This window comes from Notolepis coatsorum (assembly GCF_963971535.1).
Source record: "Notolepis coatsorum genome assembly, chromosome: 1".
Classification (NCBI taxonomy): Eukaryota; Metazoa; Chordata; class Actinopteri; order Aulopiformes; family Paralepididae; genus Notolepis; species Notolepis coatsorum.
This window is the reverse complement of record NC_140165.1, coordinates 280,482,995-280,509,987: the sequence shown is the minus strand read 5'-3', so window position 1 is coordinate 280,509,987 and position 26,993 is coordinate 280,482,995. Positions and strand designations below refer to the sequence as shown.

Sequence of the window (26,993 nt, the reverse complement as noted above, 5' to 3'; positions counted from 1 at the left end):
CCAACCTGAGAGCTTTCGGGCATGGCAGGCATCATTCCTCAACGCCATCAGAGGTATCAACCTTTCAGCCCGTGAAGAATTGGACCTCTTGACCAAGTGGCTAGGCAAGGAATCATCCCACCATGTCAGGAGAATGCGTCAGGTACATGTCAACAATCCTGAGGCAGCACTGAGGAAAGCATGGGATAGACTAAGTAAGTGTCATGCCTCACCTGAGGTAATCGAAAATACTCTTTTCAAGAAACTGGATACGTTTCCTAGGATCTCCAGTAAGGACTATATCAAACGAATGGAGCTTGGAGACATCCTTATGGAGTTCCAGTCTGCAAAGGAGGACGGATACCTACTCGGGCTGGCTTTCCTGGACACCGCTCGTGGCATCAGTCCTATAGTAGAGAAACTTCCATATGTCCTACAGGAGAAATGGGCTCCAGGTTCAAAGACGAAAATAACGGCCTCTTTCCCCCATTCTCCTACTTCACTAGATTTATTTGCTATGAAGCATGCATCAGGAATGACCCAAGCTTTGCTCTCCCAAGCAACAGTCCTCCTGTGAGAGATAGGCCAGTCTATCAGACAGGGAGAATCCCAGTATCAGTCCACAAGACAGACATCTCCCCAGACACTGAACAGGACACAAACATATTTCCAAAGCAAGTTGAGAATCCAGGAAAGAACTGTCCAATCCATCACACACCACACCCATTAAGTAAGTGCATGGATTTAGAGCAAAACCACTCGACGAGAGAAGGGCCTTCCTCCGCGAAAATGGGATATGTTACAGGTGTTGCGCATCATGCTCCCATTTAGCCAGGGACTGTAAAGTCTCTGTGAAATGCGATGAGTGTGAGAGTGATCGTCATATCGCAGTTATGCATCCCGGTCCAACACCGCAAGCACCTAAAGTTCCAACGCCGGCACCAGAGGATAACGAGGAGGGAGACGATCTTATAGTCACCTCACACTGCACTGAGGTTTGCGGTGAAAAGCAGCCAGCAATGTCCTGCTCTAAAATATGTCTGGTTCAAGTCTTTCCCCAGGGGCAGTGTCACAAGGCAGTCAAAATGTACGCTGTACTCGATGACCAGAGTAACCGCTCATTAGCAAGGCCAGAATTCTTCGAGCTATTTAACATCAAGAGCTACTCCTCCCCCTACTCATTAAGAACATGTGCTGGGGTCGTCCACATGTCTGGAAGAAAGGCGGAAGGCTTCCAGGTCGAGCCGGTGAGGTGAATGGAGGAACTACCCTCACGTTACCACCACTGATCGGGTGCAATCAAATCCTCACCAACAGTTCAGAAATACCAACTCCAAAGGCAGCTTGCTTCCATCCCCATCTGAAGTCTGTGGCAGGTCACCTCCCGGAGCTCGATCCAAACGCCCAAATCCTTCTTTTGCTAGGAAGAGACGTCATAAGAGTACATAAGGTGAGACAGCAGGTCAATGGCCCACACAACGCCCCCTTTTCTCAGAGATTGTATTTGGGGTGGGTCGTGGTTGGGGAAGTGTGCCTTGGGAACACACACAAGCCTAGTGTGAGCACCTTCAGGACCCACGTGTTAGAGAATGGACGCCCTTCCTACTTTCCCTGCAACAACTTCATGGACCTGAAAGAAAGAACGTGGCATGGCGGGGAGCAACAGAATGGCCTCATCAGCACACACAGATCCAACTCGGAGAGAGTTACAGAGGATAACCTGGAACAACCGAAAACGACAACAAGCTTGCCTTATCCATAGAAGATACTGTCTTTTTAAATATTATGGACTCAGAGGTGTATAGGGATGAGAGGAACAGCTGGGTTGCTCCACTACCCTTCAAGATGCCACGAAGACGACTTCCAAACAACCGCAAGCAGGCACTCAATCGCCTTACCTCACTGTGTCAAACCCTCAATAGGAAACCTGTGATGAAACAACAGTTCACAGCCTTTATGGGGAAGATCTTTGAGGACGACCACGCTGAGCCAGCCCCCCCTGATGAAAGACGCAGAGTGTTGGTACCTGCCGTCATTTGGTGTCTACCACCCTAAAAAACCTGACCAAATCAGGGTAGTGTTCGATTCCAGTGCGCAGGAAGGTGGTGTCTCCCTCAATAATGTGCTGTTGACGGGCCCCAATCTCAATAACAGCCTGTTGGGAGTCCTTATCCGTTTCCGAAAGGAGCAAGTGGCTATCATGGCAGACATCCAAAAAATTTCCCACTGCTTTCTCGTCAGAGAGGACCACCGCAACTTCCTGAGGTTCTTATGGTTCAGAGATAATGACCTGACAAAGGACATCATCGAGTACCGGATGAAGGTTCATGTCTTCGGCAATAGCCCCTCGCCCTCTATCGCCGTCTATGGGCTTAGGCGGGCCGCCAAAAAGGGCGAACACAAACACGGTACAGACACACGGCAATTTATAGAAAGACACTTCTACGTCGATGACGGGCTCGTGTCCCTGCCAAACGATAGAGGCCATTAGTCTTCTCCAAAGAACCCAAGCATCTCTCGCCGAGTCACACCTCCGCCTCCACAAGATCGTTTCCAACAGCCCAGCCGTAATGAAGGCTTTCCCACCAGAGGATCATGCTCAAGGCATAAAGGATATGGACCTCAGCGGAGACACCACACTTATACAGCGGAGTCTTGGGTTGTGCTGGAAGATAGCTAATGACGCATTCACATTTGGAGTGTCAGAGGTAGGGATGGGTACCTTTCACATTTGAACCGATACCGGTACCGGTACCTGTGAATCGATACCGGTACCCAACGGTACCTTTTTTCGGTACTTTAGTCTCAAGAAATTTAATTTACCTACCTCAGTCGTAAAAAAAAAATCCAAACTTCAAATAACTACAATTTTGACAGTTTTCAGCTTGTCATTGCTCCGACTGCTTTGTTGTTGAATCAAGTCAAATCCTAGGTAAGCATATATTGTGCGTGTGAACGTTGACATGAAAGGAAAAAAGGAAAAAAAAAAAGGAAAAAAAAGGAAAAAAAAGGAAAAAAATTATAAAAAAAAATTAAATTTTTTTTAGATTTTTTTTTTGGTTTCTAACTTGATTCGATACTCGGTAGTACCGACGTGTTTCGGTTCGGTACCTCAAAAGTACCGAATTCGGTACCCATCCCTAGTCAGAGGGTGACAAACCATTCACCAGAGGGTGACAAACCATTCACACAGTGCGGGGTCCTGTCCACCATAAACAGTGTCTTCGATCCACTTGGTCTGGTTTCTCCAGTCACTGTACAAGGAAGAGCTCTACTACGGGAACTCACCAGGGACCAGTGATGCCACAGATTACTTGTAAAAGTAATCTGATTACTGATTACTGATTACTCCTTTAAAAAGTAATCTAAGTTACTTTACTGATTACTTGATTATCAGAGTAACTTAGTTACTTTGAAAGTAACTAGGTTACGAAGTCGTCGTCGTTCCCCCAACAGTTTTTTTTTAAACGCTTTATTGAAAGTGCATAAATTGTTTTTAACTTGTTTCTCTGCACATAACGTAAATTGTTAAACTAGTGCTTCAGCTTCTGTACCATCAAGTATGGTAAAGCAACAGTCTATGATGCTCACAGCATTAGAGCAGCCAGCCAGTGGTTTTACAAAACCAGTGTATCACATCTAACAAATGCAGGCTGAACTATTATTTCAATTATATCAACTGTAACTATTAAATTGTTTTTATAAATGTCTCTCTATAAACATACAATCAGTCTCTCTTTAACATGTAAATTAACTGTAAATCTGGCAAATAAGAGCTTTTGCTCTGCCACCATCAACCCTCCTGTACCTAGTCGAAGCGTCGGCTAGTGTTGTGATTCCAGATGCTTTCAATGCAATTGGATGTGCTGTTTTTAGCGGTAGACAGTATTTTGTTTCCTCCGCCGTGAAGTAGTGACTGAGGCTACGTTTAGACGAGCGTTTTGGGGTGGAATTCTGAACAGAAACCGCAAAAGTCATCTTGCGGTTTCACTTTTAATTTTGCCAAGCGTTTTGGGGTGGAATTCTCCGACTACGGAGCCCTGCTGTCACACGATTGGCGCATATGTCACATGACGTGCTGTGAAGACCCGCCCTACTCTGACTCTGATTCGCAGACTGTGGATGGGGAATGTGATTGGACCAAAGCAGAGTCACTCAGACAGAGGGACCAGTCACGCCGCGGGACACATTCTTGTATTTAACCCTTTCACTGCCACACCACGTCACTCCCAAAAGAAAAACAGCTCAAAATGTATTTTTGACTGTCGAAAACGAAATAAAATACTGCATTCCGCCTGCATTATGAATTTATGATGAGATAGTAACGAAATAGTAATGCACAGCCAATTGGACAAGTAACTGCAATCAGATTACTGGCTTTTAAAGATTAACGCGTTAGATTACTATTTTCGGGGGAAAGTAATCAGATTACAATAACGCGTTACTTAGTAACGCGTTACTGGCATCACTGCCAGGGACACATCTGATTGGGATGCCCCACTCCCAGAGAAGAAACGAAGTGAATGGGTAATCTGGCGAGACTCACTCCAGGAGTTGAAGCAGTTGCATATTCCACGCACTTATACACCAGATTCCCTCTCCAAGGCAAGACACATTGAACTGTGTGTGTTTTCCGATGCCTCCACCAAAGCTATTGGTGCGGTGGCTTACCTCAGGACCATCGACAAAGATGGAAATGGCAACGTTGGTTTGATCCTAGGGAAAGCCAAGCTAGCTCTTCAGTCTGAGCCTACCATCCTTAGGCTCGAACTTTGTGCTGCAGTCCTAGCAGTAGAAATGGCAGAGCTCATCCTCCAAGAGATCGACCTCAAGATGGATGCAGTGAAGTTTTACTGCAACAGCAAGGTAGTCCTCGGATACATACATAATGAGGTAAAGCGCTTCTATGTGTATGTGCACAATAGAGTCCAGCGGATACGTCAGTCAACCAAACCAGAGCAGTGGTTATACCTCAACAGAGCATAATCCAGCCGATCATGCATCCAGGGCTGTCCCTGCATCCCACCTTGACAAAACAACATGGTTCAGTGGACCGGCTTTCCTTCATAGACCATACGAAGGCCTGCAAGAGAAACCGCAGTCCTTTGAACTCATCAGTCCCGAACTCGACGCTGAAGTGCGGCCGGAGGTGTCAAGCTTCCACACCCAAGTTCAAAGGCAAAATCTAACCACAGACCGGTTCAAACGCTTCTCTACATGGGATTCACTATTGAGAGCGGTTGCCTTCCTCATCCATATAGTTCGATCTCACAAGCCTAATGACTATGCCAAAGGATGTAGACGTGGCATCGGTGCAAACAACCCCACACGCCCGACGAGCTTTCTCAAGCTATGGACATCATTATTAATGCAGTCCAAAAAGAAGATTTCCCAGTGGAATTCTCTGCCCTCACCGATGGCGAAACCCTGCCCAAGAGCAGCCCACTCTTCAAACTTAATCCCGTGCTTGTAGAAGGCCTCATGAGAATTGGAGGCAGACTCCAACATGCACCACTGGAATATGCTGAGAGGAACCCCCTGGTTCTACCCAAACACAACCACGTCTCTACTCTGCTAGTATGCCACCACCACAAGCAGGTGAAACATCAAGGCCGCCATTTCACTGAAGGGGCCATCAGATCTTCCGGCTTGTGGATCATCGGATGCAAAAGGCTCATCAGCTCAGTCGTACACAAATGTATCACCTGTCGGAAGCTATGTGGCAAGATGGAGGTGCAAACCATGGCAGACTTGCCACCTGAACGCCTCAGCACATCTCCCCCATTCACCTACGTGGGATTGCAGGGCTGTACAGTGCTACGAGGGCGTAGCATTTTGCCCCTAAAAATATTTGGGGGCACCCTAGTACTGATTTCAACCCTTTCATTCGTATTTTTTTTTCGAGGAATTTAAACCTATTCCCAGTGTCAGAAATAGTATGTCTATAGGCTTGAGTAAATTGTAATGAACCAAAGGAGAATATCAACTATATTTAAAAAAAACTTTGACTGTGAATAACACCATGCTAAAATTTACCAGACCTGAAAAATCTAAGCAAATGAATAAAGGGAAGATGATTAAACAGAAGGTTTTGTAGATACAGTACTGAATTCTGCCATCTTTTTTTATAATGTACATTTCTCCACCATTTTCCATCATATTGCAACACCGGTTTTGCTAGACATTCACGGAAAGGTAGAGAAACTAACTGCGTTCTGTTTTATGGCAATAACGTTCAGGTTTGTGGGAGATAATCCCCAAAAAATTGAAATAAAAAAGTTAATCCAGAAGTCAGATGATTGACAGGCCAGGGGCTGGTGTGAGCTGGGTAGGGTAGTTTCTCGAAATTCGAAAGCCCTGAGTCTCTTCCTTCAAAAGACTACACTCACTTTTGGCTGCTCCACTTCCTCCTGTCAATATGCGCCGGTTTCCGACTCAATGCCCTGAGATTTCTATAATCTTATATTTCACTAATAACAGTTCAAATCATTGGTAAACAAACGAAATGCTGAAAATATCCACTTTTACTGTATATCTCTGGCTTAAGAGGTTAACCCTGTGAGAAGTAAATACATGTAAATAAAATGAATTCGACAAGTTAAAAGATGGGACTGGAGCTTTAAAAATATAAGACGTTTGTGGAAGTCAACTCAAAGAGTTTTGTCAAAGTCACTGTACAAAATGCCGCACTCAATTCCAATGTAATCCCAATGTAATCCTGTGTAGGTGTGTGAGAGAGAGAGAGAGAGAGAGAGAGAGAGAGAGAGAGAGAGAGAGAGAGAGAGAGAGAGAGAGAGAGAGAGAGAGAGAGAGAGCGAAAAAGATTTATGCATGAGTCTAATCCAATATCCTTGTCCAGACAGGATCTTATGCTCCCCCAAAAACACTTCCACTGCACAGAGGGTTTTCAGGAAAACAGAACAAAATAGTCGAATCCTCCATCCCGGCACAAGTTGCGTTGCATTAATATTCCACCCCCCTTTAGTCTCTTTATTTTCTGTCTAGCCATTCTCATGCTGCCTTTGAGCCACATCCAGTGCAGGGGCAGGCTGGCTCGACTTAATGAGGGGTTCGGTTTCCTTGCATTCAGTGAGGCTGGCGCTAACACAGCACCAAGATGATAGCCTGTGTGTAGGGAATAGCCTGTGTGGCTGAATAAATGACGTGTTGTCATAGCAACGGCCAGAACTGTAGACACACTACACATTGTTGTTACAGCAGCATACTGACTCACTAACGGTCTATCTAGTAGGGGTGGGAATCACCAGAGGTCCCACAACACGATTATCATGATGCTAGACCAGGGAGGGGCAACTGGCGGCCCGCGGGCCGCATGCGGCCCTCACCGACGTTCTATGCGGCCCCAGGCCAATATTAAAAAAATAAAAAAATTATTTTTTATTGGAAATTTTTTATTGTATTCGACTAAGAAGAGTTGGCAGTCGACTATGGCTCCTTTCGATCGATTAGTCGACTATTTGACTAATAGGGGTCAGCCCTAGTGTGGACATATGAAACGCTGTTGAAAGTGCCGTGCAGCAATATGGGGGTTTTGATAAACTGTCGGCTGTTGTTACCGATGGAGCACCGGCAATGAAAGGAAAACGCACAGGATTCGCCGGGCTTCTAAGGCAGAGTGGCATTGAGTGTCCAATGCTGCACTGCATTATACATCAGGTAAGTTCGCTAACATAATTTCCATCTATTGTGGGTCATTATAATGACCAATGTGAGTCGAGTGTAGTCAAATTATATGCGAGAGTCGTTAAATCGTTTTTTTTTTTTTTTTTTTTATCTGATATAGGAGGCTCTCTGTGCCAAGAAGCTTGACTACAGCCATGTTATGGATTTGGTTACCAAGGTTACCAATCTAATTCGTGGAGGCAACAGGTCACTAAACCATAGAAAGTTTGTCTCCTTTTTGGAAGAGATGGACACTGATTATGGCGACTTGCAGCTACACAGAAATCCGATGGCTGAGCCGTCGGAAAGTACAGGAGCGACATTGAAACACTGCAAATGCAATTCAATGATCGGTTTGAAGATTTCAATGGCATGCCGTCACGGATAGCGCTGTTTGCCGGCCCCCTCACCGCTACGGTGTCAGAGCAGCCCCCACCGTTGCAGCTTGAACTGTGCAAGCTACAGTCAGATCCTTTTTTTCAAGCAAAGAGAAATGAGAGGGGAATTTCGTTTTGGAAACTGCTACCTGAGCCCCGCTTCCCACTCCTCAGGGACTTTGCCCTCTCTATGTTTGGGAGCACATACATATGTGAGAGCAATTTCTCAAACATGAAGCACATCAAGTCAAAGGAGAGAAACAGGCTGTCGGATGAAACATTATTTCATCTGATGCAGATTGCATGCACAAACATTGAAGTTGACATTCCTGCTATTGTGCGCCAAATGGAGAGACCACAAGTGTCTCATTAAAGACAGAGGGGAGGAGGAGATGATGAAGAGGTGTAGAGGGGGGGAAGGAGATGATGAAGAGGTGTAGAGAGGGATGAAGAGATGTAGAGAGGGGGGGGGATGATGGAGAGGTGTAGAGAGGGGACCATTATTATTATTATTATTATTATTATTATTATTATTATTATTATTATTATAACCATTATTGACCCACTGTGGGGCGAGGGTGAATGTCATGCCAGTTTGATAAAGGGTCAATGGGAGGCATGTAGTATTGCACTTTACTTTACTTGCACTTTACTTGTTTACTTTTTTAGTGTTCAGATAACACTAATAACACAAACACAAAGCAGCATTCCTGCTGCATTTCACTACAACAGTAAATCAAAAGTGCAATAATAAATGATTTTGTTAAATGTATACACTTTTATCCTGCTACTAAACAAAACATTCTTGAGTGCTTCATATCCATAACATGCATTTCAGTGTTATAATGTTTTGTTTAGTAGCAGGATAAAAGTTTATACATTTAACAAAATCATTTATTATTGCACTTTTGATTGACTGTTGTAATGAAATGCAGCAGGAATGCTGCTTTGTGTTTGTTGAGCAGTGGGCTTTAAGTTCATACATTTATTTTATTAGAAGCCTTAATTATAATTGATAATTTTTGTATATATTTGGGGTTACACAGCAATACTTTTAAATTCAGCTGTTTATAAATTAATAAAGTTGAAATTGCATTACTAAATGCATTTGAAATGGAATAAAAACAAAGTTACAACAAATTATAATTGTTTATATACCTTGTGGCTATTTGAGTGATGGGGTACTACTGGCGGGACTGCCGATAAACAATGCGGCCCCCCAGATTGATTGTGGACATTTTGTGGCCCTCACCATATACAAAGTTGCCCACCCCTGTGCTAGACCATACGATAATATCACAATATATTACCTTTTTTCAACAGCAAATTATGTCCCCAACGGAAAACCTTGTCAACGTCAACAATATAAATATAAATAATATATATACAAAACAATTTTATAGAATAAAATAAGGTTTTCAGACTGTTCCCCTCACTCCAATAATTTTCCATATTGAGATAGTATGCTGTATTGATTTCAGACAGCCAGAAGTGGAGGGCCACCACACCAACAGCAATTCCAGCACTGCTAGAGAAAATAGGATTCGAAATAATTATATATATATATATACTGTATATATAGTGATTGAGCCCAATTTACAGAGAGATTGTCCCCATCACTGGAATAGATGAAATCCCCAGGGCAATGTGTCCATCCATGTAGGGCTGGGCGATATGGCCTAAATATGATATCACAATATTTTCGGACCTTTCTGCGATACACGATACACATCATGATGTTTTTCTTTTTTTCCCCAAACAATTCATTATGAGGCTTACCAAGACAGTATTTGAGTTTGCAAACTAACATTAAAGACAAAATAAAATACCCATGCATTTAGCATTTTTATATTATATATTAGATTTAGATTATTGGATTATTAGATTATATATTGCATATATTTAGCAATGAGATATTATATGATTTAGATATGAAATATGATGAATTGAAAATGGGGGACCCTGATGTAAACAAGACAAAAGTCTTTCTCTGGTCTGCATCCCCTTAACAATTGTATGTATTGAGCTGTACTGTACCCATTCTGCAATAGGTTAATAAAGTTTTAAATCAATCAATCAATCAATAAATAGCATTTTTATGAAACTACTGTATATTTGTATGTCTCTAAATGTTTTGATTAATTGAAAATGGAGGACCCTTATGTAAAAAAGCCGAAAGTCTTTTTCTGGTCTTCATCCTCCAGTCCACCGTTGTTGTATTGAGCTGTACTGTATTGTACCCATTCTGCAATCTGTTAATAAAGTTATCAGTCATTCAATCATTCAGCCGGCAACAGAATCATTTTGATTGACAGTCGAGTCTGCCAATTACGTCACACCGCTTGCACCCGCCCTGCTGTTCTTAGCACCAATCGGCAAGCGTGTATTCGTTTTTTACTTCCAGAATGTCCTCCATTGATTTTGACGAGAGCTCAACAACAACAACAACGTTAGCTCCCCGCGGCCGACGAGTAGATTACCAGCGCTCCGCAGATGACTAAACGAGGCATAATGATTTTACTGCAACAAATGTTTTTTTTTTTTTATCCACTTTCTCCCATTTTTCTATATTTTCTCCCATCCCAATTTCGTATCATCCAATTCAACCCTCCCCTGTCACGAACGCTGTTTCTTGCCTCCCACAAGACGGCTGCAATGTGGACTAAGTCATACATAGCACAAGTCCCCTCCGGTACTTGAGGTAACAGCAGTCGCATCTTTTCACCTGCGCAGCTCGATCTCTCAGTGTCGAGGAGTAACGCGTGGGAGGCTCACGCTGCCCCCGACACTTCCTGATTCTACTGCGCAGGCGCACCAACCGACTTGTAGGAGTCGCTTGTTCACAACGTTCGATCCCCACCCTTCAGTTTTCCCTCCCCGTAATACGGCCAATGTGTATTACTGCGGACGACCAGCTAAACTGAAAACAATGTGGAGAGCTGGATTCGAACACGCGAATCCTAGCGTCTCCACACTGGTGGCGAGTGCCTTGCCCACTACACCACCTAGCCGCCCTTACTGCAACGAATGTTATAATAAAAGCCTTTCCATACATCTGTCTGATTGAAAACTTTATTAACTGACCGCAGAATGGGCACAACTCAGCACGGGCTGAGATATGAACGAGTAATGATTGCTATCTATCTAGGTTGTCCTCGGACGTTGCTATGTTCGGGTAAATACGCTGATGTTATTGAACGTGTAACTATATAACGTTAATGCCACAAAACGAATGCCTTTGTTAATCATAAGTAGTCAAGTCAAGTCAAGAGTTTTATTTGTCACGGCATACAAGTATACAATGAAATGCGGGTGGTCTTGCCCACAACGATGTGCAATACAGTAGTACAACATATAATATAATCCAATAAAACAACATTGTGCAATAAACAGGTAACATAGTGGGGCATCTCGGTATCTGTACATAGTTATTTACAGAGCATGGAGGACATGCTAGGTCCTTTGGTAGTGCAATACACTGTTACTGTTGCTATACTATTTTTAAGGTGACCTTTCCTTTGTGGCCATAAGTGTGGGCGTGTGCAGCATGAGTGTGTGCCTGCTCATGTTAAAGTGGCTGCTAGTGTGTGAGCCTGTACAGTGTGCGTGTCGTGTGTGTGCTCATGTGTGCTTGTGTGTGAAGAGTTCAGTGTTCTGTGGCACTCAGTGTTCAAGGCTCTGATGGCCTGGGGGAAGAAGCTGAGCCGAAGCCTCTCTGTCCTAGTAGCTGGGGTTTGCAGGCGTCTGCCTGACCTCAGCAGATGGAACAGGCTGTTATTGGGGTGGTGAGGGTCTTTCATTATTCTACAGCCTCTGGATTTGCACCTCTTGTTGTATAGAACCTGCAGGGGAGGTAGTGCAATACCCGTGGTACGCTCGGCTGAGCGCACCACTCTCTGTAGGGCCTTCTTGTCCTGTGCCGTGCTGTTTCCATACCAGGCAGTGATGTTTCCAGTCAAGATGCTCTCTACAGCTCCGGAGTAGAAGGACTGGAGTATCTTCCCAGATACTCTTAACTTCCTTAACTGTCTCAGGTGGTAGTAACTTTGATGCAGTAGTGTGTGTGTGGGGGCGGCGTTGTTTGAACGCGTGGACCAGTTTGACGCGACACAATCCTCTTGGGCAAAACATCACGATATCCACGATACGTTAAAAAAGTGTATCGTTAATGAACTGTACCCGATATTTATATAATATCGTCATATCGCCCAGCCCTACATCCATGTAAGTGTGCTTTTCCAAGACGCAGAACATCTACCTGCTCTAGGGGCAGGGCTCGAGACTAACGATGTCCCGTCGTCCCGGGGACGATCAAATATTGATTTGGGACGAACAGAAATCTTTGCTGGGACGCATCCGGGACGGAGAGGATTTTTTTTTCACAGAAAATGTCAATTGGCCGACTGTCAGTGCGCGCATATATTGCTGTCAAATGAAGTCTAAACGTAGCGTGATTTGCCAAATCCAATGACTATCTCCGCCTCCCAACGCAGCAATACGCTCATCCAGCATCAAGTTCCTACCCACCTCTCCTCCGGTACAGTATGCGCTGTGCACCGTACGATTGCAACGGTGCGGAACCTTTTTTTGCGGAACTTAAATCCCCACGTAATTTATCAACAACACTGCGGTCTGCTGTGAGCATTATAAAACAAACGTGTGTTTAACCGACCGTGAATTAAAGTGTCAATGCTGTTTGTCATTTTAACAGCAGATACTTTCTTAAATGCCATCCTCCCGACAGAGCAGTGTGACGGGGAGCTCTGATGGGTTCGATTGCTGGTGTTAGCATTAGCTGAAGAGCTAGTTTTAGCTTAACGTTACCTTGGCTAAAGTTGGGACTAATCATAATCCAGCAATAATGGCTGCAGACCTGGAAGCAAAGTACAGCAAGTTGGCGAAGGAGTATTCCAACGTAAATCACATTTTCACCAGTAAAGTTAGTCTTTCCATCTGCAGCTACATGCTAGCTAACCTAGCTCATGTTAGCGTCGTCACTGAACCACCTCGCGTACACAATTAATGACATGTTGCGGACAGCCATATCGGTGACAATGTTTAGCTTTTAGTGCCAAATGATAAGAGTCTGAGGCGGAGTCTCAAAAGAGAATGTTGAATATTTATTGTGCAAAAATCACAACAGATCCTCTCCAACGGAGCCTTGTAGCCGAGTAGGGTGGGTATATCTGCAGAGCCACTTGGTAACGAGTGCAACACCGTGTAATGTCCGTGTGGATTGTTGGAGTAGGGTATATCTGCAGTGCTGCAGCCTCATACTCAGTGTATAGATTTGTATTAGTATCAATGCAATGACATTATGTAGTTTAAAGCTAAACTTGGTTTGATCTTTATTTATCTCTAACATTTTCAACCATAAACACACATTTGTAATAACAAAAAAAAATAAAACGAAATAAAATACATTTAAATATATTTTCCTATGGAAGGAATAATCAACATGGCTCCAATTGGTTGACTATAACAGCACCGTGACCAAATATCCCTATACTAGCATCTTGTTAAACACTTTTTTTTTATATTTATTTTTAATCATAATTATTCTTGTGAAATCTTTCCACCATGGGAGCCTTTTGACTAAATCAATTTATTCTCCCCTTCTCTGAAAGGTGTTTCTTATGGCAATAACAACTATAGACAACAAAACCAAAGTAAAGAAACGACATTTGATTTTTGGGACGGTTACATTCACTTTGGGACGGTTAAAATTGTATTTCGGGACGGTTCTGGGACGGTGGTGAAAAAAGTTAGTCTGGAGCCCTGTCCAGGGGGCTGTATGGCTGACCCTGCAGTGCACATATACTGAGTGGTATGCATCTCACCCTCCGAGACCCATTCAATACACATCTCGATACGCGTTCATCAACGATGTAATGCATCTAGATATGTTTTCGAGCAGCCAACAGATCAATATGATTGGATTCAGCCCTGTCTCAGTGAAATACGACACCATGTGAAACAATACTGTTCAATGTACACTGTAAAAACTGAGTGTCGTCATCTGGTCACTTTTAAACTATCAGCTAATTTTATTAAAATGCTATGTAAAATGCTATTCATAAATGGTTCAAATTCATTGAATTCAGCTCAATTCGATTTCAAACTGCAGTCTTTTTTATTATGTATAGGTTACTAATAATTATTTAATAAATATGAATTAACCCCATTCCCAGTTTTACAGTGTAGTGCAAACCACTCCATTTGAATCTCACTATAGTCAGACAGTGTTTGTATCATTTTGCCACTGGTTGCAAGAAGAAATATTTCGGCATAAAGTCCAATGCACACGGCAGGCGATTTTTGCCAGGAGACCGATTTTTTAAACCAGGCGACCGATACAGTGGTGCAGTGGTGATTTCATAAGGGGTTGCACTGTGTTTTATGCATGTGCATAAATGTTCCCTCACGTGCGCACAGGATGTAGCCTTCAATATTAGGGATGCCCCGATCACGTTTTTTGCCACCGATCACCGATCGTCTTGAGCCATATCGGCCGATACCGATCGTTTTTGGTTTTATATAAAAAAGAAAAAAGATTATATATATTTAAAAAAAATTAAATAAAAAATTATAAAATATATATATTATATAATTATACTTGTAGTTGTATTATCTGTGAGACATCGCCACCACGCAACAAGTCAAAATGCTCGCTATCTCCACTGTCTGTGTGTACACTCTGCTTTGTGTATACTCAAATAGCCTCCAGCTCCAGCAAGGATTATCCGGCGCTGCAGCTGGACCCTATACTCTGCCCTCATGCGATGGAAGCCAGGGACTCGAATACGCATCGAATCAATGTTATAAGACATTGATATCAGGAGCTATCTGTAGCTACTGCTAGCCGGCTAGATAACGTTACGACAACGCCTCAGTGAACTATTTAGTTTAATGGGATATTTCGTTTTGAACAGTGAGCTAACGTGAGCTAACGTGAGCTAACGGAGGTATCAACATGCACTACTAGACTATTGCTGGAGCATTTGTTGATATCAGGAGCTATCAGTAGCTAGCCGGCTAGATACCGTTAGACCAGTGGTTCGCAAACTGTGGTGCTCGCACCCCTTGTGGTGCGCGAGCGCCCTCTAGGTGGTGCGTGACATGAAAAGGCTAATGGTGGTAAAAAAATGTTTTTTTTGTCTTTTTTTTTTAACAATAACATTTCATAAAAATCTTTAGTATTATGGATATTAAATAAACATGCTGGCCGAGTACATGCATCCATGTTGTCGTGAACATTTTATTTAAATAAAGAAATTCCCTATCCATAGTCACCGTGGGAAGAGATACAATAAAAAATAAAATCTGTGCACGGAGACCAGCAACAATTTTTTTCTAACAGAAACCCATTGGGGGGTGCGTCAGCTAGGTCGGGAGGTGACAGGGGGTGCACGGCCAAAAAAGTTTGGGAACCGCTGCGTTAGACAATGCCTCATGTACTAAAAGTGAATAGTTGACTGGGTCATTCTGTTTAAACAGTAACGATAGCTAGGTAGCTAACGTTAGCTCACGGTCCCATGCACTATAGACTAGAGCAGAGGACCCTCCTCTGTGTTTACACGGGTGCGGGAGGAGGAGGAGGAGGAGGAGGAGGAGGAGCGGCAGTTTGGAGCTCTGTGTGTCTGAGAGCGAGTGAGATCTCCGCTAAGAATTGGATCATTGGTTTTCACAATCGGCGAAAATAAAGCATTATCGGAATTCACCGATCTCATATTTATACTGAATATCGGCCGATACCAATCGCTGGCCGATCGATCGGGGCATCCCTCAATATATAAATACATTTAAATAGAAAGACCACAGATAAAGAGGAACAAGGCAGCACACAGCGAGAGACACTTCAGTGTTATTGTTATGCAAAGTAGCCAGGTGGGTACCTAGCGCACGGGTCGAGTTGAACGCATTATTGTGTGCGTGTGCACATCTGTGCATGTGTATGTTTTGCTCAGAAATGAGGTGGAACGGCGTGCTACCGCGTCCGATGAGCACTGCACCACTGCCGATAGAATGTTATCACTTCCATTGTTATGAATGAGAGAACCCACACACTAGGAGATTTTCTAGCGACAATCGCGCAGCAAGTTCTGTCGCCTGGCTAAATATCGCTTCAATCCTATTTTTTTGGCAGACAGGCGACACAGCAAGGTCACAACAATGAGGAAAAAACATGACTTCTACTGGTGTATAATTTGTAATATAAATAAATGTATCAATACATTCATTGATCAATAACCTACATATTATTACCATGCTATTTATGTTAGTTATTAATTAACTAAGTTAGTTATTCATTTATATGTGATGTTCTATGTGTAGGCTATCTTGTTGCAAAATAATAATAATAATAATAATAATAATAATAATAATAATAATAATAATAATAATAATAATAATAATAATAATAATAATAATAATAATAATAATAATAATAATAATAACCTCATTAAAAATACTATCGTTGCTTCGTTAACAGTTGGTTGTTTTCAGCTTTTTACGCGCATAATCTATTATTTAGTTAGGCCTATTGGAAATGTTTGTCGACATAAGTAGATTTTTCGTTTTTGTTTATTTATTAAGTTAATAAAAAAGCGTGTTTAGAAAATGTTTGAATTTGTTAAATACATGCTTTTGATTTTTTTTATGTGGCGAGTGACTTTTCTTTTTTTTGCCACATATCCAGCTCGCGTGAACACTTAAGGTAACTAACTTGCGTTCAGCGTTTCTCTGATTGGCCACGACGCCCACGTGACCGCGCGCTAGCACGCCCCCTTATCCACGCCTGCCGCTCTGTAGCGCGCGGCAGAGCGGCAGAGGTCCCTGTGTGTTGATCTCGCCTTCCTCAATTTATACGAATGGAAGTATTGACTACGCCGTAACGAATCATTAAAAAAATATACCGTTAACTGGAATATGTTGTGCCTTTACACATATGTTGGATTATGTAATTGGTTTGTCATGACAAACAAATAAAAAAATTGCGCTTTACCCGGTGGCTACAACAACACACAGTGCATAAATGTTTAAAAAATTTATATATATATTTTTTTTGGTCTATTCAATCTGTTTAAACCAATGGGGGTTTTTCACAGTTGCAGTTAAAGATTAGGCTACACTAATATTATACTATAAGACTCCACCATCACTTTCATACCAACCGTGCCCTTATTGGATTATTTATGTTGACGAAACTGATGAGTTATATTCATTAAAGAAAGTTGATTTAATAAAAGAAAAAGACTAATTTAATCAGATTAATCACTATTCAAATTGAGGATACTTTAAAAAAAAAATTATATACATTCGAAGCTTCGTTCGAATACTTCAATCGAAGCTTCGATTGTTAAAAAATGACATTCGGTACAGCCCTAATATATATATATATATATATATAATTTGGTCGCGTGTGTGCTGGAGTGCTAAGCGATTGTTGTTGAGCAACAGCTGATCGCATCACAATGGTGCTCCCCTTCAGTCTGCTTTGGGCTTAAAGATACACAATCCAGTTATAGGAGATGAAGAGAAAGATTCTAAACAGCCTTCTTCACGTTTAAATCACTGTGACAACATCCTATTGGAATGCGTTGGTAGTAAAAGGTGAAAATCAGTCAACTCTAATAATCTTTTGAAACAGGCCACTGTGTCTGCTGCATCTGCATACAAACTAAATTAACAATGTAACTTACAGTTTAGAGAAGGACAGTTTCCTTCTGAAGCACAATTTAAGAAATGTCTCATCCTTCCATTCGGGACCATTTGTAGTGGCAGGTTCCACAGCTCAAGCAACCCCCCACCAATTGGTACAGGGCTTGTATTTTGGTTTTGCACTTCTCGTTCTTTGTTATGCTATTGCTATGCTATTGTTATGCAAATACTATAGGTGATAGGCGAGTACCGGTACTTTGCGCGCCGCGCACGGCCGAGTCGAGTGAAAGTTGTGAGCGCATTTTTGTGTGCACGCCAGGGTTTCCATTGTCCGGTAATTACCGGTTTTTGACCGGCAAAATCTGTTGAAGTCCGACATATTTAATCTCTCCGGTCATAATGTCCGGTGAAAATAATTCCCTCTAAGCACAATTTGATTATTTGAATTGTATTAAAATAGGCTAAAATTAAATAGCCTATGCGATGAACGAAACAATCATTACATTTGTTCCATTGATGCTTCACCAAGCAGGTCTAATAATGACAACGATGTTGTCAGCGGGAGCTTGGTGCTGGATTTGCGAGAGCATGCAGCTGCAGAGCCGCAGAACCCACAGAGCTGTGCCCGCACAGTGCAGTACTCCAATTCAGCCATTGGCAATTCAGCTGTTGGGTGGGGGGCGCTGCTGAGCGGTCCCCAGACCGGACCTGAAAACACAGCTGGCTCTGCGGCTCTGCAGCTGCATGCTCTCGCAAATCCAGCACTGAAGTCGTTGGGAGGTGGAGATAGTCATCACGCAAACCCACGATAATGTTGCCGTCTCTCTCTGCCAAATTTCTCAGTTCTTCTTTGATATAATTAATACAAATGTCCAATATAACGGAATTCGTTAGCTCATAAAAATGTGATTATAACAGACTGCTGTTTATTAATGTCGGGCAGATGCACTGGTCTGCATCCCCTTAACAATTGTGTGTATTGAGCTGTACTGTATTGTACCCATTCTGCAATCTGTTAATAAAGTTTTCAATCAATCAATCAATCAAGACTGCCCACCGACACCTCAAGTCGGCAGCAGCACGAAGTCTCGAGGGACTTATTTTATTTGGAATATATTAATGACTGTATATACGCAAAAGTAGCCTAGTTTTAAGTTAAAATATTATAAATGCCTTGAGGATGTCATTCTTTATATAGCCTGCCTATCAATTGTTTTTAAGCTCAATAAACTCTGACCGGAATTGATCCCATTTGTCCGGTAGATAGACCGGCAACAATTTTTTCTAACGGAAACCCTGGTGCACGCGCGTGCACATCCGTGCGCGTACTTCTGCTCAGAAAAGTGCTGGGACAGCGTGGTACCACGTGGCATGACCACTGCACCCCTGGTCACCCCCCCCCCCCCCCCCGGCGTGGGTATTGAGCCAGGTCCCCAGGAAGATAATGTAACCTAGTAGTTTTTATATTTGTGAAATAAATGTGTCCCAAATACACACACTACTCACTCTCACACACAATCTTAACTTACAGAATTGGAGGCTAAGGCTGACGATGGCTAGCACCGCCCCTCCCACCACCACCAGAAGGATGAAGCGGTTCCGAGCCAGCATCCTGTCATGTGATTGGTCCACGTCCCTGTCAGTCAGCCACCCACTCTATGCCCCATCCCTGCAGCCTGGAAAAACAAAAATGAGATGCGTGTATTAACTTTTTAAACTGTACAGAGCAGTACGGGCTGCACAAAACAGAACAAACTAAAATGGAATAAAACTGGGGGGGGGGGGGGGGGGGAGTTGTAGCCACAGATGAGCTGTGGTCCACCACTACAAACACAAAACAATCACACATAGGCTGGAGGCTAATCAAAGTACCCCAAGACAATCATAACCTACAATACACAACAGTCGACTGATCGGCAGCTTCATGCAAAACAGATGCACACACTTAGCCTGTGTACCGGTAACCGAGCCACGATATGGAGCCTAATTATGGAGCTCAGATAAGCCTAACACTAGACTAAAAAGAGAGTGTGCACGCACACACACACCCAGAGACTCTGAGCGAAGTACAGGGGTGGAAACTCAGCAAAAGGCACGGAGGAGGAGAATGCAGAGACTCAACATTCTGCAGTAATTGTAGTCCAACACAGTAAACCCTGACATTAGGAAGGCTAAAAATAATCTCCACTAAGAGTAGCCTACGTATAAATACTTACTAAGGTAAAGGGATGCCTTGAGCTTGAGGAGTGAACTGGGCAAGTCTGTCCGTCTGTATGGCTGTCTGCCTCTCTCTCTCTCTCGCTCTATTCTGCAGAAGTTTAACCAAATCCCAACCTCCCGTTGTATTGTCTAATTCAACTGACGGATAACCCATGGTATCTGTGACATTAATCGATACAGAGTAGATTATTTTACCAATGCTGGCATCTGTGCACCTCTAGTTCTCTCTCTCTCCCTCCCTCTCTCTCCCTCCCTCTCTCTCTCTCCCTCTCCCTGCTGTAAAGGAATGTGAATCACTACCCACTTTCAAAAGCACCCTCAAAGAACACCTACGGGAGACTGCAATTCGAAACTGGCCCCTACAATGTCCTAACCCAGTTGTACAGTAAATTACCAAGTATGGCTTTGTCAGTATTCCAATGTACAGTGTCCCCCACCCCCCACCTCCAATGTACAGTTTCTACGTCAAATGTATATACACTCTTTTTCTGGACACTTTTTGTATCACAAACAGTACTGTATTTGCAAATCTGGTATGTCATAAATGTATAGATGTAGCAGTAGTACTGTCTATCTGTATGTCGTGTGTGTCGTATATGTTATGATGAATTGAAAATGGGGGACCCTGATGTAAACAAGACGAAAGTATTTCTCTGGTCTGCATCCCCTTAACAATTGTATGTATTGAGCTGTACTGTACTGTACCCATTCTGCAATCTGTTAATAAACTTTTCAATCAATCAATCAAACATCCCACTCCACTGACACATGCCTTCAAGTTCTCTACTTGAACGACCACATCAAACAAGAGGTGGACGCGGGCAAATACTGCGGCATGGTCATGCTGGACCTACAAAAGGCCTTCGACACTGTCAATCACACCATTCTGATTGACAAGCTAAAAGCAATTGGTTTTGATAGTTTATCAGTGAGCTGGATACAATCCTACCTGGAGGGGAGGGAACAGATGGTGGAAGTAAACGGTACCCTATCCCCCCCCCCCTCAGTTCCACAAGGAAGCATACTAGGACCGCTACTATTCCTAATTTATGCAAATGACATGTCGTCAGCTTGTGACTGCAACTTGTTCCTGTTTGCGGACGACTCAGCCCTGCTGGTCTCTGACAAGAACAAGTTACAGGTTGAAAAAGCCCTCAGCTCGGAACTAGGCAAAATCTGCATATGGCTCGCCGACAACAAACTATCATTACACATGGGCAAAACAGAGTCCATTCTCTTCGGTTCAAATAACAAACTCAGCAAGGCCGACGGCTTCTCGGTTACAGTGGGTGACAATATTATCACAAGAAAAGATGAAATTACCTACCTGGGTTCCATCCTAGAGGCTAATCTTTCCTGTGACAAAATGGCATCCAATGTAATAAAAAAAAGTCAACCAACGAACGCGATTCTTGTACCGGATCTCCTCTCTGGTAAACAAGAATACCCTGAAGACTCTAGCAGGAGCACTCATTCAAGGGTACTACGACTATGCTTGCACCTCATGGTACCAAAGCACCTCAAAGGCACTAAAAAACAAATTACAAACATCTCAAAACAAGCTAGTCAGACTACTACTTGACCCGACTCCTAGAACCCACCTCACCCCTGCCCACTTTGACAACCTAGGATGGCTTAGAGTAGACGACAGAGTACAGCAACTTGCAATGGGCCTGGTCTACAAGATACACTACGCGACCAAGGTACCCATGTACATGTCAAAATACTTCCCAAAGGTCAGTGAATACCACGATCACAACACCAGAGGGAGCTCCACAAATCATGTAAAACCCAGATTCGGCTCAAACAAGGGACTAAACACGTTTCGCAATTATGCCACATCAATGTGGAACGCCCTACCTAAAGCTGTAAAGGAATGTGAATCACTACCCACTTTCAAAAACACTCTCAAAAAACACCTACGTGAGACTGCAATTCGAAACTGGCCCCTACAAATGTCCTAACCTAGTTGTACAGTAAATGACCAAGTAAGGCTTTGTCAGTATTCCAATGTACAGTGTAAAATGTGTGTGTGTCCCCTACCCAACCCCCCCGCCCCCCCCCCCCCCCCCCCCACCTCCAATGTACAGCCCTCACCCAACCCACCCATCCAACCTCCTCCAATGTACAGTTTCTACGCCAAATGTATATACACTCCTTTTCTGGACACTTTTGTATCACAAACAGTACTGTATTTGCAAATCTGATATGTCATAAATGTATAGATGTAGCAGTACTGTCTATCTGTATGTCATGTATGTCATATATGTTATGATGAATTAAAAATGGGGGACCCTGATGTAAACAAGACGAAAGTCTTTCTCTGGTCTGCATCCCCTTAACAATTGTATGTATTGAGCTGTACTGTACCCATTCTGCAATCTGTTAATAAACTTTTCAATCAATCAAACTCTCCCCCCTCTCCCTCCCAGAAAGCCAACGAACGGTAAGTTAACCAACCAACCACGAAACAATAGGCAGTATTATTAACGTTAGCTAGTTTGCTAATCTTGTTAGCAAGTCAGTTAGCTTGACCGAACCTAGCTCCCTTTAACAATAGCTAAAAGAAAACACAAAATAAATGCAGGCAGGTATGTCAGAGTCAGACATGATGTCGTTGAAACTTAGCGACACCTAACTAACTTTGTTGGTAAATGTTGTCGTTATTAAGTTAGCTTCCATCACTAGGCATTATCTTCTCGTTGCTACCTGGACGTCTCGACTCAAGCGAACTTACTTTGACGCTTTCTGTCTGTAGGTGGAGATTGTTGTTAGCTGGCTAGCCGTGTTGTTAGCCTCCTTGGTACTAAAAAGGCATAACCTTATCTACCTAATGTGAGGACAAACACAACGAAACAATAGCCTCGCGAATTCTACGGCAACTGCTTGAGAAAATAATCTAATTCGCCGCCTCTTTTACCGGCTGGAAGTTCGAGTCCTGGTGTCACGGAGCCGCGCCGGACACTTGAATCCACCGCCTGCTGCTCCAGCTCCACTGCTGTTAGACTCAGTTAGAGGATCTCAGCTGCCGAGTGTCAGAGTCAGTCTGGCTGCTGTGTGGACAGCGTTTTCTCTCTCTCTTTCTCTCTCTCTCTTTCTCTCTCTCTCTTTCTCTCTCTCTCTTTCTCTCTTTCTCTCTTTCTCTCTCTCTTTCTCTCTCTCTCTCTCTCTCTCTCTCTCTCTCTCTCTCTCTCTCTCTCATGGCATGATGCAACTTGTACATGTTGCCAAAGCAAATGATTAATAACATAAGCATGGATTACAAAACACATTAATGTCATAGTACATACAAAAATTATCATCATAAAATAGAACATGCTCTCTCTCTCTCTCTCTCTCTCTCTCTCACGCGCACACACACACAACTTGCTGACACACTGTCTTGCTGCGCCATCTCCTGGACAAGCCACAGCAATGCATTCATGTTATACATGACAAATAACAACACAAACTATTATTATCCTTTTTTTATTACTACTACTATTATTATTAATAATAATACATTACTGACTAGTCATATTACTCTCATGTTGTTGGTTTGTTTACTTGGAGCAGGGGTTGGCAACCTTTTTAACAGTATAGGCACCATTTTCCAGATGAAAAGCAGCAGCTTATGAAAACTGTAGCCCTACTTGTAAATTTATAAACAAATGTATGTTATTATCCATTCATTCCAGGCAGCATTTCTAAGAGAAATATTTACAATTATTTTGCCAATATTTTGCCAGGCAGCACAAAATATGACGAGGACAGAACAGAAAAAACTAAACTATATCGTTCTCATTCTGATATTGAAGGCTGCTTACAAATCCAAGTGAAAACGATTAGGCAAATAATGAAGTTTGTTTTGCTGCCAATGGGCAGAAGGGTGACAAAAACTGTTCAAATATTAAAAAGGTGTTTATAAACACAAATATAATTTAATTAATTCCAGGATGGATTTATAAGGGACACATTGAAACTCCTCCTCCTGATATTCTCCAGACAACTCTTCTTTCCCCTTTCCCCTCTGTCCTGACCCCTGACCTTTTGTCCTTCCAGATATATGCCCAGAAGGAGTCCCAGAGGTCTGGCTACATTGAGCTGGCCTTGCAGGCCTACTACGACCAGACTGCCGCTGAGAGCTGACTGGACCTCCTTTATGTAGTGCCATGGCCAGACCAGCCACCTTGTTTCACCAAATAGTAAACATTGTAACTGTCAACAGTCTTTGATTTTGGCAGTGAGTGACTGAAAAGGTACAGGCTGAAGCATAATGCTTATATGCTTGTCCTATATTATTATCAAATGAAGTCTCCAAAACTAAAATAAATAATTCTCATTTGAATTACTCATTGTTCAATCAGCATTGTTCCATAACTTAACCCCAACAATAGAAACACATTTCATTTGAATCCCTTTCTCAGCTTTTTGTACAGTAAACTTACAAACATCTCTCAAATCATATTTGCTTTCCTATTTGCTAAATATACTTAACCTATGAACACAACACTGCTTAGCTAACCAGAATAATAATTTCCATGCATAGATCACTAGATGTATCAATTATAACAAGATGCCATTGGCCTAATGGTAATGGGCAAAAGTAAACATGAAATACTTAACCTGCAAACATAAAACTGGTCGACAGCACAATTGATGTAACTAAGAGATGATCTTTTCATCTCCAACAGATAGGTATATTAACTACAACACCAGGTTCACTCTGGAATTTCCATGTTATAAACTGGTGTCAGAGAGCTGATTACCAGTGTCAGAGCAGTGAACCTGTGTAGTACCACTACCACCCACATGCATTCGAATGGCCTATCAACCTATGTATCAAGTTTTATCCAGATTGGATCATAACTGTTGGAGCTATGGCTGGACAGGCACAGAGCTACACATGGACAGGAGCGATAGCAATATGCCCGCCCTTTGCAACGCACGTGGGTGTAACAAATAAGTCAATTTGTAAATGTCTCGGTTCTTGTGTGAAATAACTAAATTAAGTCGTCCAGACCTCATGAACATTGTCTCGATCTTCATGGAGTTGATAAAGGCTAGTGTGTTTACGGCATTGCAAATTACTGGCAATATCTCTATTTTATTTCGAATCAAACCTCTTAGCATACAACAGCCCACATGTGGCGATTTGCCCACCGGTAGTTTGGCGACCTCTAGTGGCTAGGGTGTGCATATGTTTTAATATACAATATATATATATATAATTAAAGCCCTATTTGTTGCCTGTCGATAGCCGTTTCAGATGACAAAAACAGGATTATGTTCCTTTCTGCTTCGGGTCTACGGCACGCGTGCATATTGTCACAACGTCGTCGGCGAACAGGTCTATTCAGTCGTTTCTACCATCCGGTTCTGGTCTATGAAGACCTCTGTGTTTCTAATCAAAATATCACTTTTATGTTATGACTAAAACTGTGCAGTTGGTTCTGTGTAGCTCAATGGGTAGAACATGAGACTAACACTGTCGGGGTTGTAGGTTCAATTCCCACTGGGGCCACCAATACCGGAAAATAACGGCAGACTTTTAATACCACTCCCGACTCTTGAGCCTCTACCTCCGTCAATCATTTGGCGATCTCGAAGATGATTGGACAGGGTTGTAACCAATGAGTAGGGCTTTCCAATGGTACCCCACCCTGTAAAAAATAAATATTTTTTCACAGGAAATTCACTATTATTTTACAGACTACTTTTGTTTTTCTATAGGCCCAAGCTGTTTTTTTACATGAATTTTTTTTATTTCTCTTGCCTATTTGGGTTTATTGGACCCTGATTAGAATAAAAACGAAGTATCATCTTTTGATATGATGTACTTTAGAGAAAAATTATGTCCACATATGTGGATTCTTGGTCCGAACTTCCATAAAACCCAATTAAATCACCATTGTGTAATAGAATGAAAAACTCTTTATTTCCACCTTGAACACAGCAGTTTTTTTTCTGACTGCTTTTGCATGTATTAATAACACATACACACACATTTTTGAACATGTTTTGAATATCAGAGTAAAAACAACATGGAAACATTGCACTTTTGCCCCTTTTGGGCAGTCAAAACTAATGCATGGATCATCATGCACAGGATACAGGGCAGTACATACAGGATACAGTACATACAGGATACAGGGCAGTACATACAGAATACAGCACATACAGGATACAGTACATACAGGATACAGTACATACAGGATACAGTGCAGTACATACAGGATACAGTACATAGAGGATACAGTGCAGTACATACAGGATACAGTGCAGTACATACAGGATACAGTACATACAGGATACAGTACAGTACATACAGGATACAGTACAGTACATACAGGATACAGTACATACAGGATACAGTGCAGTACATACAGGATACAGTGCAGTACATACAGGATACAGTACAGTACATACAGGATACAGTACATACAGGATACAGTGCAGTACATACAGGATACAGTACATACAGGATACAGTGCAGTACATACAGGATACAGTACATACAGTATACAGTACAGTGCATACAGGATACAGTGCAGTACATACAGGATACAGTGCAGTACATACATGATACAGTGCAGTACATACAGTATACAGGGCAGTACATACAGGATACAGTGCAGTACATACAGGATACAGGGCAGTACATACAGGATACAGTGCAGTACATACAGGATACAGTACATACATGATACAGTGCATACAGGATACAGGGCAGTACATACAGGATACAGTGCAGTACATACAGGATACAGTACATACATGATACAGTGCATACAGGATACAGGGTGCAGTACATACAGGATACAGTACAGTACATACAGGATACAGTGCAGTACATACAGTATACAGTGCAGTACATACAGGATACAGTACATACAGGATACAGTGTAGTACATACAGGATACAGGGCAGTACATACAGGATACAGTTCAGTACATACAGGATACAGTACATACAGGATACAGTGCAGTACATACAGGATACAGGGCAGTACATACAGGATACAGTACATACAGGATACAGTACAGTACATACAGGATACAGTGCAGTACATACAGTATACAGTGCAGTACATAC

At 42.5% G+C, this 26,993-nt stretch overlaps 1 protein-coding gene across 2 annotated transcripts in view; it reads right to left on the bottom strand.

The window, feature by feature from the left end:
• Positions 1 to 22,945, bottom strand: part of pxylp1 (2-phosphoxylose phosphatase 1) — a gene marked incomplete at its 5' end in the record, with an annotated part of 95,696 nt that extends 72,751 nt beyond the window's left edge. The window contains 2 exons of one of the 2 annotated variants that reach the window (XM_084321853.1): positions 19,229 to 19,375; positions 22,840 to 22,945. In XM_084321853.1, the coding sequence (XP_084177979.1) occupies positions 19,229 to 19,310 (82 nt within the window). Of the gene's footprint in view, positions 1 to 19,228; positions 19,376 to 22,656; positions 22,813 to 22,839 lie in introns of those variants that run through there. The other variant, XM_084321854.1, reaches the window with a different exon arrangement.
• Between the last annotated feature and the right edge of the window lie 4,048 nt (positions 22,946 to 26,993).